Here is a 13,559-nt window from a genome sequence, read left to right as displayed (position 1 = left end):
ATGCTTTACTGTTGGCATGACACAGGACTGATGGTAGCGCTCACCTTGTCTTCTCCGGACAAGCTTTTTTTTTAAGCTACTCCTTGAAGGTCTTGATGATCCGATAAATGGTTGATTTAGGTGCAATCTTACGGGCAGCAATATCCTTGCCTGTGAAGCCCTTTTTGTGCAAAGCAATGATGACGGCACGTGTTTCCTTGCAGGTAACCATGGTTGACAGAGGATGAACAATGATTCCAAGCACCACCCTCCTTTTGAAGCTTCCAGTTTGTTATTCGAACTCAATCAGCATGACAGAGTGATCTCCAGCCTTGTCCTCGTCAACACTCACACCTGTGTTAACGAGAGAATCACTGACATGATGTCAGCTGGTCCTTTTGTGGCAGGGCTGAAATGCAGTGGAAATGTTTTTTGGGATTCAGTTCATTTGCATTGCAAAGAGGGACTTTGCAATTAATCTGATCACTCTTCATAACATTCTGGAGTATATGCAAATTGCCATCATACAAACTGAGGCAGCAAACTTTGAAAATTAATATTTGTGTCATTCTCAAAACTTTTGGCCACGACTGTACAGCCACCGTAAAACTTAAATTAAACGCTTAGTCCCTTTTAATGCAACAGCAGACATTTCAGCAAACAAACGGCTGTTTCAAATAAACACCTGGTCTAAATGTATTGTTTATGATATTACCATGAATTAGCATGAGTTGTTTACGAGGTTTGTTTAATTTGTTAAATTTTAAATTATATAACACTTGTAAATTGTCCATTTTTATCACCAGTAAGACATTGCTAGCCAGTGGCTGCTAACAGCTGAATATCTATCTAACTGGCAAGCACAAAAACAGTCCATTTCGGGAGTACAGACCCAAAGAAATCGGCAGTTCACCCTCTAGTGGTTAGAGAATGAACTGCTGAAAATGCCCAGTCAGAGAAGAATAATTATTCTGTCAAGGAATTATTATATATTTTTCTAAATAGAGGCATACTAAGACAAAGGAAACATGACTGTGTGTAAATTATGACACAGTAGTGCAGGAAATTAAGAAATGTATTAAAATACTGGAAGTGAATGCTGGAATGAAACAATTAACTATGCAAATGAGCAAATCTGTGTGCATTAAGGAAATAGATGCATGGCTCAAATAGAAGCCTGTCTGTAACAAGCGCCTGTTGTGTTCAGTGATTTAAGCAAATAGAAGCCTGTCTGTAACAAGAGCCTGTTGTGTTCAGTGATTTAAGCAAATAGAAGCCTGTCTGTAACAAGAGCCTGTTGTGTTCAGTGATTTAAGCAAATAGAAGCCTGTCTGTAACAAGAGGCTGTTGTGTTCAGTGATTTAAGCAAATAGAAGCCTGTCTGTAACAAGTACCTGTTGTGTTCAGTGGTTTAAGCAAATAAACGCCTATGTCTAAAACGCCTCCCCTCAGTCATAATTATGTCTGAAACGCCTCCCCTAAGTCATAATTATGTCTGAAACGCCTCCCCTTCAGTCATAATTATGTCTTAAACGCCTCCCCTTCAGTCATCATTATGTCTTAACGCCTCCCTTCAGTCATCATTATGTCTTAAACGCCTCCCCTTTAGTCATCATTATGTCTTAACGCCTCCCCTTCAGTCATCATTATGTCTGAAACGCCTCCCCTTCAGTCATCATTATGTCTGAAACGCCTCCCCTTCAGTCATCATTATGTCTGAAACGCCTCCCCTTCAGTCATCATTATGTCTGAAACGCCTCCCCTTCAGTCATCATTATGTCTGAAACGCCTCCCCTTCAGTCATCATTATGTCTGAAACGCCTCCCCTTCAGTCATCATTATGTCTGAAACGCCTCCCCTTCAGTCATCATTATGTTGGGAGACTGTGAAAACACCCCAAATAATGTCTAGCGGTAAAGCTTCCACTATAAAGTGAACAACAACGTACATTTCAACAACTATCGCTCTGGATTAGAGCGTCTGCTAAATGAACGCATGCCCAGTATACCTTCCAGTTATCTCCCCCATTTGACTGACTGTCAACCCCCCGTGATAAAAACCTGTTGGTTTGTCCCAGTGTTGTAGCAACAGTGTAGGCTAGTCGCTAGGAGTCCGGAAGTGGACAGAATGTTGGGTCAATGTTATCGAGACACCATTCATCCTGTTATCCTGTGTATGAGCAGAGGGAAGAGTTTGTGTCAACTTGAGGCATCTAGGCTGGCACACACATGCCAGATTACCACCATTTTGATATGATGATCTGACTGCACTACTGACTGTACACGACAGTGTGTAGCTAATATTTTTGACAGGTTGTCGCTACCAGGCCGTGTGATGTGGAGTAATCATCTAACCACCTTTCCCCTCTTCAGGTGACCTTTAAACCAGACCTGACCACAGTGGAGGTCCATGATGACAGCATCCAAGGCCCTCTGAAGGTAAGACAACTCTTTTAACTGTGATCTCATCTCCTTTATAAATGTCTCTTTTCAAGTCCATATGAACTGATCCGAAACCTAGCCACTGTCGTGACTTGACTTTAACATTAATCTGAAGACTGTTATTTATCTAATCCACTAACTATGCTTAATTGTTACCCGATTTTAAATTAATCATGTAACAATTAACTCATTAGGTTCTGGGGCACCACGAGAGAGGTTCTTTAAAGAGTTACCATCTGCCAAATTTAACTCTACTCTCACATCTATAAACAGTCAATTTATTAATCATAACCTCATATCATATCATCATTCTGAACACTCGTAACCTCCTTGCATCTGCAAAAACCAGAGCCTTACTTCACTACTACACAAATTGATTTCATTATTTATTTACTAGCTAATTAAATGGGAACACAGGATAAAATACACACTTTGCATCGATTATTGACAAGAGCCTAAATATGCTGAAAACAGGTCCCTAGCGGAATGACAACAAGATGGCTGCTTGTTAAAGTGGAGAGAGAGAGAGAGCGAGACACTTAACATTGGTACATTCAGAAACTACTCTCACCAACAGTAACCATATACTTTGCACACGAACCGCCGCTCGGTTTGAGTAAGAAATCATGAATGTATTTACGTGAAATGCCTGGGTTAGCCGGGGTCTCTCGGTGAACAGGGCAGCCTTGGATAGGGAGTTGGGCCTTTTTCGCGACACACTTGTGAGGCTCTGATTGTCCGAAATGGTTCTGACAAGGCTTCTGTTGTCTTTCTCTGTAGTTGTCCGGTATCCGGTGACTTGTCGAATAGTTCTGAACAGAACTACAGAGTTCCATTCATGCTTGAAGATGCTTCTTTGAAGATAGGATAGTCAGCTGTGTTGATGGTTCCCAGTGGGGTGATGAGAGTAGTGTAATATGATGGTTTGAGCAGAGTAACATAATGGTCCTACTTAAATTTGCTTTCGAAGCTACTTTACTTAGGACAGCTAATCAGCCGTACCAGTGATCGTCCAGGAGGGGAGTTTATCGTCTCCACCTTGTGTTGAGATTCAAAGTTCAAAAACTTTAAACGTGCAGCTGCAGCTTCACATCTTTCTGGTCTGATGTGTTTTTCTCTTAACCCATCATTTATACAGTTTGCTCATAAGGGGCGGTTCTGGCAAGCTGACCTCACTCTGGGCGCCAATTACTCACTGTGCAAAGTAAATTCTCTCTTATAGCTTCTCAAATCACATCCCTCTCTTAACAAAAATACTTTAATCATTGTTCATATTACATGCACAACGCATAGTATGGAAATTTCGTATATGTAGTGGGTATACTTTCCAAGTTACAGTATTTCCTTTATAACATTTTTAATGACATCACAAAACAATAAACAAAATTACATTAGTGTTCTATAGATTGCCTTTGTCCATTCCCCACATTCTGTTAGAAATATTGTTCCAGTATTCACTTTTGAGCGTGTTAGAGTTTCAGCGGGAAAAGTCTGTTGAAACAAAGAACATTCATTGGTGAATGTTGGAGAGGGACACCTGAATCTTCTCCCCTTGATTTACAACAGGGCGTGAGTTGTTAATCCCCACTAGAGCTCTAGGGTGAGTGGGGGTCTGATTAAAGTTATTCATTGCAAACCTGATCTAACCTATTTAGATTCTCGTGGACAGTCATGACACCACTATATCTAGACGTCAGGGCAGCCAGCCAGTCAGTCAGCTATTCAGTCCTAGCCATCCCAGGCAGTCAGTCAGCCAGTATTGAATGTTAACAGCAGTATGTCTGGTCTGTCAGGTTGGTGCTGTAGTAGAGGTGAAGAACCCTGATGGAGTGTACCAGGAAGCCTCCATCAACAAGCTGACAGACTGCAGTATATACACTGTTGGTGAGTAGCATGCTTTATACACTGTTGGTAAGTACGGAATAGTTGTCTTTGTTCTGTACAAAGTACTCTGGTGATATCGACTCCACCTCTATATTGTCTGTCCTATTTTCTAAACTGTCAGGGAGTTGTAATGAAGCTGTGAGGTGGAACTGCAGATCATTGGGTGGTGCAGATACCACACGCGCACGCACGCACACACACAGACAGACAGACAGACACACACGCACGCACACAGACACACACGCACGCACACAGACACACACACACGCACGCACACAGACACACACACAGACACGCACGCACGCACACAGACACAGACACGCACGCACGCACGCACACAGACGCACACGCACGCGCACGCGCACACACTGAAGAGTAGGGATGGGGGTTTGGAATAATTTCAGTAACATGAATTTGTCATATCGTAAATTCCCATTTTTTTTTTAAACTACATTTTTAACGTGAGCAGTGCTGAGGGAGGAAGAGGCTGGCACTCTATTGCTGCATCATGCCTAGGTGCCGGTGAGATGGGAGCGAGACGCTACTTGGCTACAGTAGCTAATTTGTAACAGCCACAATGTTCTTTATCATCCTTCATAACACTGTATTACATTTTTTTTAAATATATTTTACTAGTCAAGTCAGTTAAGAACAAATTCTTATTTTCAATGACGGCCTAGGAACAGTGGGTTAACTGCCTTGTTCAGGGGCAGAACGACAGATTTGTACCTTGTCAGCTTGGGGATTCGAATTTGCAACCTTTCGGTTACTAGTCCAATGCTCTAACCACTATGCTACGCTGCCGACTAGGCTACGCTGGAGTAGCCTAGAGAATCTAGCCAGAAAGCTAAGCTAGCTAGGCTAATTGAGGCCATTCTGTGCGTTCTCCCCATTCATATAAAACAACCTACCTGTTGCTTTGGATCTGGGTTAGACACAGTATAATCAGCTAGCTAGTTAGTAATGTAGTAGGGTTAGACACAGTATAATCAGCTAGCTAGCTAGTTAGTAATGTAGTAGGTTTAGACACAGTATAATCAGCTAGCTAGCTAGTTAGTAATGTAGTAGGTTTAGACACAGTATAATCAGCTAGCTAGTTAGTAATGTAGTAGGGTTAGACACAGTATAATCAGCTAGCTAGCTAGTTAGTAATGTAGTAGGTTTAGACACAGTATAATCAGCTAGCTAGCTAGTTAGTAATGTAGTAGGGTTAGACACAGTATAATCATCTAGCTAGTTAGTAATGTAGTAGGTTTAGACACAGTATAATCAGCTAGCTAGTTAGTAATGTAGTAGGGTTAGACACAGTATAATCAGCTAGCTAGTTAGTAATGTAGTAGGTTTAGACACAGTATAATCAGCTAGCTAGTTAGTAATGTAGTAGGTTTAGACACAGTATAATCAGCTAGCTAGTTAGTAATGTAGTAGGTTTAGACACAGTATAATCAGCTAGCTAGTTAGTAATGTAGTAGGTTTAGATACAGTATAATCAGCTAGCTAGTTAGTAATGTAGTAGGTTTAGACACAGTATAATCAGCTAGCTAGTTAGTAATGTAGTAGGGTTAGACACAGTATAATCAGCTAGCTAGTTAGTAATGTAGTAGGTTTAGACACAGTATAATCAGCTAGCTAGTTAGTAATGTAGTAGGTTTAGACACAGTATAATCAGCTAGCTAGTTAGTAATGTAGTAGGTTTAGACACAGTATAATCAGCTAGCTAGTTAGTAATGTAGTAGGTTTAGACACAGTATAATCAGCTAGCTAGCTAGTTAGTAATGTAGTAGGTTTAGACACAGTATAATCAGCTAGCTAGTTAGTAATGTAGTAGGTTTAGACACAGTATAATCAGCTAGCTAGCTAGTAATGTAGTAGGGTTAGACACAGTATAATCAGCTAGCTAGTTAGTAATGTAGTAGGTTTAGACACAGTATAATCAGCTAGCTAGTTAGTAATGTAGTAGGTTTAGACACAGTATAATCAGCTAGCTAGCTAGTTAGTAATGTAGTAGGTTTAGACACAGTATAATCAGCTAGCTAGCTATTTAGTAATGTAGTAGGTTTAGACACAGTATAATCAGCTAGCTAGCTAGTTAGTAATGTAGTAGGTTTAGATACAGTATAATCAGCTAGCTAGTTAGTAATGTAGTAGGGTTAGACACAGTATAATCAGCTAGCTAGTTAGTAATGTAGTAGGTTTAGACACAGTATAATCAGCTAGCTAGCTAGTTAGTAATGTAGTAGGTTTAGACACAGTATAATCAGCTAGCTAGCTAGTTAGTAATGTAGTAGGTTTAGACACAGTATAATCAGCTAGCTAGTTAGTAATGTAGTAGGTTTAGACACAGTATAATCAGCTAGCTAGTTAGTAATGTAGTAGGTTTAGACACAGTATAATCAGCTAGCTAGTTAGTAATGTAGTAGGGTTAGACACAGTATAATCAGCTAGCTAGTTAGTATTGTAGTAGTATAACATTTTAATTTACAATCAACAATTTAGTTATGAATACAATGGGTCGGATTTTAATTTTGTAGCCATAAGCTGGAGCTAACGTTCATAAAAGAGGTTCACACTTTCTTCCGATAGTGCTTGATCAGTGGGCAGGCCTATTCGCTGGCCAAAATTACATGAAAAGTGATTAAAAATATATATATTAACAGTATTGCAGTAATTTCAGCAGTTCAGAATTATTTGGATTTTATGTAGCAAAGCATTTCATCTCCTATCCTAAACTCGTTGGAAGCGAGAGGGATCTTGCTTTCGTTCATTAGCTACGTCGTTTTGAGCCGCATCCCATTTCTTGCCTGGCCACTTCCCTTCACTCCCATCAAAGATGGAAAAGCTTTGGATAGCTGCAGATGAATTGTCTACCAATACAGTTACACCAATCCACGCAGTCTTCCCATTTTCTAGTTAGTCATCAATCATCGTCGAAGCCCACAGCTGACAGTATGCTCTGAAATACCAATAATCAAGGATTATTATAAAAGTGGTCACAACAATCGTCATTATTGTTATTTATTATGGATCCCCCCATTGGTTCCTGCCAAGGCAGCAGATACTCTTCCTGGGGTCCAACAAAATTAAGGCAGTTGTACAATTTTTTAAACATTGCAATACATTCACAACAGATTAACTGTGTTCCCTCAGGCCCCTACTCTACTACCACATATCTACAATACACTGTGTTCCCTCAGGCCCCTACTCTACTACCACATATCTACAATACACTGTGTTCCCTCAGGCCCCTACTCCACCACTACCACATATCTACAATACACTGTGTTCCCTCAGACCCCTACTCCACTACCACATATCTACAATACACTGTGATCCCTCAGGCCCCTACTCTACTACCACATATCTACAATACACTGTGTTCCCTCAGGCCCCTACTCCACCACTACCACATATCTACAATACACTGTGTTCCCTCAGACCCCTACTCCACTACCACATATCTACAGTACACTGTGTTCCCTCAGGCCCCTACTCTACTACCACATATCTACAATACACTGTGTTCCCTCAGGCCCCTACTCTACTACCACATATCTACAATACACTGTGTTCCCTCAGACCCCTACTCTACTACCACATATCTACAATACACTGTGTTCCCTTAGGCCCCTACTCCACTACCACATATCTACAATACACTGTGTTCCCTCAGGCCCCTACTCCACTACCACATATCTACAATACACTGTGATCCCTCAGGCCCCGACTCCACCACTACCACATATCTACAATACACTGTGTTCCCTCAGACCCCTACTCCACCACTACCACATATCTACAATACACTGTGTTCCCTCAGGCCCCTACTCCACCACTACCACATATCTACAATACACTGTGATCCCTCAGACCCCTACTCCACCACTACCACATATCTACAATACACTGTGTTCCCTCAGGCCCCTACTCCACCACTACCACATATCTACAATACACTGTGATCCCTCAGGCCCCTACTCCACCACTACCACATATCTACAATACACTGTGTTCCCTCAGGCCCCTACTCCACCACTACCACATATCTACAATACACTGTGTTCCCTCAGACCCCTACTCCACCACTACCACATATCTACAATACACTGTGATCCCTCAGGCCCCTACTCCACCACTACCACATATCTACAATACACTGTGTTCCCTCAGACCCCTACTCCACTACCACATATCTACAATACACTGTGATCCCTCAGGCCCCGACTCCACCACTACCACATATCTACAATACACTGTGATCCCTCAGGCCCCTACTCCACCACTACCACATATCTACAATACACTGTGTTCCCTCAGGCCCCTACTCCACCACTACCACATATCTACAATACACTGTGTTCCCTCAGACCCCTACTCCACTACCACATATCTACAATACACTGTGTTCCCTCAGGCCCCTACTCCACCACTACCACATATCTACAGTACACTGTGTTCCCTCAGACCCCTACTCCACTACCACATATCTACAATACACTGTGTTCCCTCAGGCCCCTACTCCACCACTACCACATATCTACAGTACACTGTGTTCCCTCAGACCCCTACTCCACTACCACATATCTACAGTACACTGTGTTCCCTCAGACCCCTACTCCACTACCACATATCTACAATACACTGTGTTCCCTCAGGCCCCTACTCCACCACTACCACATATCTACAATACACTGTGTTCCCTCAGACCCCTACTCCACCACTACCACATATCTACAATACACTGTGTTCCCTCAGGCCCCTACTCCACCACTACCACATATCTACAACACACTGTGTCCCCTCAGGCCCCTACTCCACCACTACCACATATCTACAATACACTGTGTTCCCTCAGGCCCCTACTCTACTACCACATATCTACAATACACTGTGTTCCCTCAGACCCCTACTCCACTACCACATATCTACAATACACTGTGTTCCCTCAGGCCCCTACTCCACCATCACCACATATCTACAATACACTGTGATCCCTCAGGCCCCTACTCCACCACTACCACATATCTACAATACACTGTGTTCCCTCAGGCCCCTACTCCACCACTACCACATATCTACAGTACACTGTGTTCCCTCAGACCCCTACTCTACTACCACATATCTACAGTACTATATCCATGTATATGTGTCTCTTCACAGTCCCCCATTTTCCATAAAGTGTATTTTTCTCATTTTTTTAAATCTGATTTTACTGCATCAGTTACCTGATGTGGAATAGAGTTCCATGTAGTCATGGCTCTATGTAGTACTGTGCTCCTCCCATAGTCTGTTCTGGACTTGGGGACTGTGAAGAGACCTCTGGTGGCATGTCTTGTGGGGTATGACTACTGAGAGCAGCCGATCTGTTCTCAGCCAGTCCTAAAACCCACCAGGCAGTCTGTATCAGAACATATGATGGGTTTAGTCACGGAGAACAGTTTGTTTGCAGTATTGCCCTGAATGAGAGGTAGTGGGTGTGCTTGTCTACATCCAATATGGCACCCTATTCCCTATGGGGTCCTGGTCAAAAGTAGTGCACTCAATAGGGAATAGGGAGCCATTTGTGACAGCCTTTGTATGTAAATGCCATGGCCTATATTCTGCCTAACTAGTTTTTCACTTTATATCTCTCTCCTCCATCTCTCTCCTCCCTCTCTCTCTCTTTATCTCTCCTCCATCTCTCTCTCTTTCTCTCTCCTCTATCTCTCTCTCTTTATCACTCTCCCTCCATCTCTCCCTCGTCTCTCCCTTTATCGCTCTCCTCCATCTCTCTTTATCTCTCTCCTCCATCTCTCTCTTTATCTCTCTCCTCCATCTCTCTCTCTTTCTCTCTCCTCCATCTCTCTCTCTTTATCTCTCTCCCTCCATCTCTCTCTATATCTCTCCCTCATCTCTCTTTGTCTCTCTCCCTCCATCTCTTTATCTCTCTCCCTCCATCTCTCTCTTTATCTCTCTCCTCCATCTCTCTCTCTTTCTCTCTCCTCCATCTCTCTCTCTTTATCTCTCTCCCTCCATCTCTCTCTATATCTCTCCCTCATCTCTCTTTGTCTCTCTCCCTCCATCTCTTTATCTCTCTCCCTCATCTCTCTCTTATCTCTCTTGCTCATCTCTCTCATTATCGCTCTCCTTCCCTCCTCTCTCCCCCCAGTGTTTGATGATGGTGATGAGAAGACACTGAGGCGTTCCTCTCTCTGCCTGAAAGGAGCACGTCACTTTGCAGAGAGCGAGGTAAGTCTCAGTCTCTCTCTACCACAGTTTAACTACAGGCCTTCGTCCCAAATGGCACCCTATTCCGTCTTCTAGTGCACTACGTTTTGACCAGAACCCTATAAGGGGATAGTGCACTAAGCCCTGGTCAAAAGTAGTGCACTATATAGGGAATAGGGTGCCATTCGGGAACCAGTCACCTAACCTGTCCCCCAGCTCTAACCTGTCCCCCAGCTCTAACCTGTCCCCCAGCTCTAACCTGTCCCCTGTCCCCCAGGTCTAACCTGTCCCCCAGCTCTAACCTGTCCCCCAGCTCTAACCTGTCCCCCAGCTCTAACCTGTCCCCCAGCTCTAACCTGTCCCCTGTCCCCCAGCTCTAACCTGTCCCCCAGCTCTAACCTGTCCCCCAGCTCTAACCTGTCCCCCAGCTCTAACCTGTCCCCTGTCCCCCAGCTCTAACCTGTCCCCCAGCTCCAACCTGTCCCCCAGGTCAAACCTGTCCCCCAGCTCTAACCTGTCCCCTGTCCCCCAGCTCTAACCTGTCCCCCATCTCTAACCTGTCCCCCAGCTCTAACCTGTCCCCCAGCTCTAACCTGTCCCCCAGGTCTAACCTGTCCCCCAGCTCCAACCTGTTCCCTGTCCCCCAGGTCTAACCTGTCCCCCAGCTCTAACCTGTCCCCTGTCCCCCAGCTCTAACCTGTCCCCCAGCTCTAACCTGTCCCCCAGCTCTAACCTGTCCCCCAGCTCTAACCTGTCCCCCAGCTCTAACCTGTCCCCCAGCTCTAACCTGTCCCCTGTCCCCCAGCTCTAACCTGTCCCCCAGCTCTAACCTGTCCCCCAGCTCTAACCTGTCCCCCAGCTCTAACCTGTCCCCCAGCTCTAACCTGTCCCCCAGGTCTAACCTGTCCCCCAGCTCCAACCTGTTCCCTGTCCCCCAGGTCTAACCTGTCCCCCAGCTCTAACCTGTCCCCTGTCCCCCAGCTCTAACCTGTCCCCCAGCTCTAACCTGTCCCCCAGCTCTAACCTGTCCCCCAGCTCTAACCTGTCCCCCAGCTCTAACCTGTCCCCCAGCTCTAACCTGTCCCCTGTCCCCCAGCTCTAACCTGTCCCCCAGCTTCAACCTGTCCCCCAGCTCTAACCTGTCCCCCAGCTCCAACCTGTCCCCTGTCCCCCAGCTCTAACCTGTCCCCCAGCTTTAACCTGTCCCCCAGCTTTAACCTGTCCCCCAGCTCTAACCTGTCCCCCAGCTCTAACCTGTCCCCCAGCTCCAACCTGTCCCCCAGCTCTAACCTGTCCCCCAGCTCTAACCTGTCCCCCAGCTCTAACCTGTCCCCTGTCCCCCAGCTCTAACCTGTCCCCCAGCTCTAACCTGTCCCCCAGCTCTAACCTGTCCCCCAGCTCTAACCTGTCCCCTGTCCCCCAGGTCTAACCTGTCCCCCATCTCTAACCTGTCCCCCAGCTTTAACCTGTCCCCCAGCTCTAACCTGTCCCCTGTCCCCCAGGTCTAACCTGTCCCCCAGCTCTAACCTGTCCCCCAGCTCTAACCTGTCCCCTGTCCCCCAGGTCTAACCTGTCCCCCATCTCTAACCTGTCCCCCAGCTCTAACCTGTCCCCTGTCCCCCAGGTCTAACCTGTCCCCCAGCTCTAACCTGTCCCCTGTCCCCCAGCTCTAACCTGTCCCCCAGCTCTAACCTGTCCCCCAGCTTTAACCTGTCCCCCAGCTTTAACCTGTCCCCCAGCTCTAACCTGTCCCCCAGCTTTAACCTGTCCCCCATCTCTAACCTGTCCCCCAGCTTTAACCTGTCCCCCAGCTCTAACCTGTCCCCCAGCTTTAACCTGTCCCCTGTCCCCCAGCTCTAACCTGTCCCCCAGCTTTAACCTGTCCCCCAGCTCTAACCTGTCCCCCAGCTTTAACCTGTCCCCTGTCCCCCAGCTCTAACCTGTCCCCCATCTCTAACCTGTCCCCCATCTCTAACCTGTCCCCTGTCCCCCAGCTCCAACCTGTCCCCTGTCCCCCAGCTCTAACCTGTCCCCTGTCCCCCAGCTCTAACCTGTCCCCTGTCCCCCAGCTCTAACCTGTCCCCCAGCTCTAACCTGTCCCCATCTCTAACCTGTCCCCTGTCCCCCAGCTCCAACCTGTCCCCTGTCCCCCAGCTCTAACCTGTCCCCTGTCCCCCAGCTCTAACCTGTCCCCCAGCTCTAACCTGTCCCCCAGCTCTAACCTGTCCCCCAGCTCTAACCTGTCCCCCAGCTCTAACCTGTCCCCCATCTCTAACCTGTCCCCTGTCCCCCAGCTCTAACCTGTCCCCCAGCTTTAACCTGCTGTTGGTCTCTGTTCCAGACACTAGATCGACTCCCTCTCACCAACCCTGAGCACTTCGGCACTCCTGTCATCGGCAAGAAGGGGAACCGTGGACGCCGGTCCAATCCAGTGTGAGTATAGGGGGACCAGGGTGGTTGTGTAGGGGGACCAGGGTGGTTGTGTAGGGGGACCAGGGTGGTTGTGTAGGGGACCAGGGTGGTTGTGTAGGGTGGTGGTGTAGGGGGACCAGGGTGGTGGTGTAGGGGGACCAGGGTGGTGGTGTAGGGGGACCAGGGTGGTTGTGTAGGGGGACCAGGGTGGTTGTGTAGGGGGGACCAGGGTGGTTGTGTAGGGGGACCAGGGTGGTTGTGTAGGGTGGTTGTGTAGGGGGACCAGGGTGGTGGTGTAGGGGGACCAGGGTGGTGGTGTAGGGGGACCAGGGTGGTTGTGTAGGGGGACCAGGGTGGTTGTGTAGGGGACCAGGGTGGTTGTGTAGGGTGGTTGTGTAGGGGGACCAGGGTGGTTGTGTAGGGGGACCAGGGTGGTTGTGTAGGGTGGTTGTGTAGGGGGGACCAGGGTGGTTGTGTAGGGGGGACCAGGGTGGTTGTGTAGGGTGGTTGTGTAGGGTGACCAGGGTGGTTGTGTAGGGTGGTTGTGTAGGGGGACCAGGGTGGTTGTGTAGGGGGGACCAGGGTGGTTGTGTAGGGTGACCAGGGTGGTTGTGTAGGGGGGACCAGGGTGGTTGTGTA

General features: G+C 46.6%; 1 protein-coding gene across 2 annotated transcripts in view; it reads left to right on the top strand.

Annotated features, from left to right (window-relative positions):
• LOC106590004 (AT-rich interactive domain-containing protein 4B) overlaps nt 1-13,559 on the top strand; it is a 194,444-nt gene that overhangs the window by 69,334 nt on the left and 111,551 nt on the right. For both annotated transcript variants that reach the window (XM_045710453.1, XM_045710452.1), the window contains exons 4-7: nt 2,352-2,417; nt 4,214-4,304; nt 10,450-10,529; nt 12,850-12,941. In XM_045710453.1, coding sequence (XP_045566409.1) covers nt 2,352-2,417; nt 4,214-4,304; nt 10,450-10,529; nt 12,850-12,941 — 329 coding nt within the window. The remainder of the gene's footprint in view (nt 1-2,351; nt 2,418-4,213; nt 4,305-10,449; nt 10,530-12,849; nt 12,942-13,559) is intronic.

Source organism: Salmo salar, chromosome ssa28 (assembly GCF_905237065.1).
Source record: "Salmo salar chromosome ssa28, Ssal_v3.1, whole genome shotgun sequence".
Lineage (NCBI taxonomy): Eukaryota > Metazoa > Chordata > Actinopteri > Salmoniformes > Salmonidae > Salmo > Salmo salar.
Note: the sequence above shows the minus strand (reverse complement) of the source record. Positions and strands in the feature narration are given on the sequence as shown.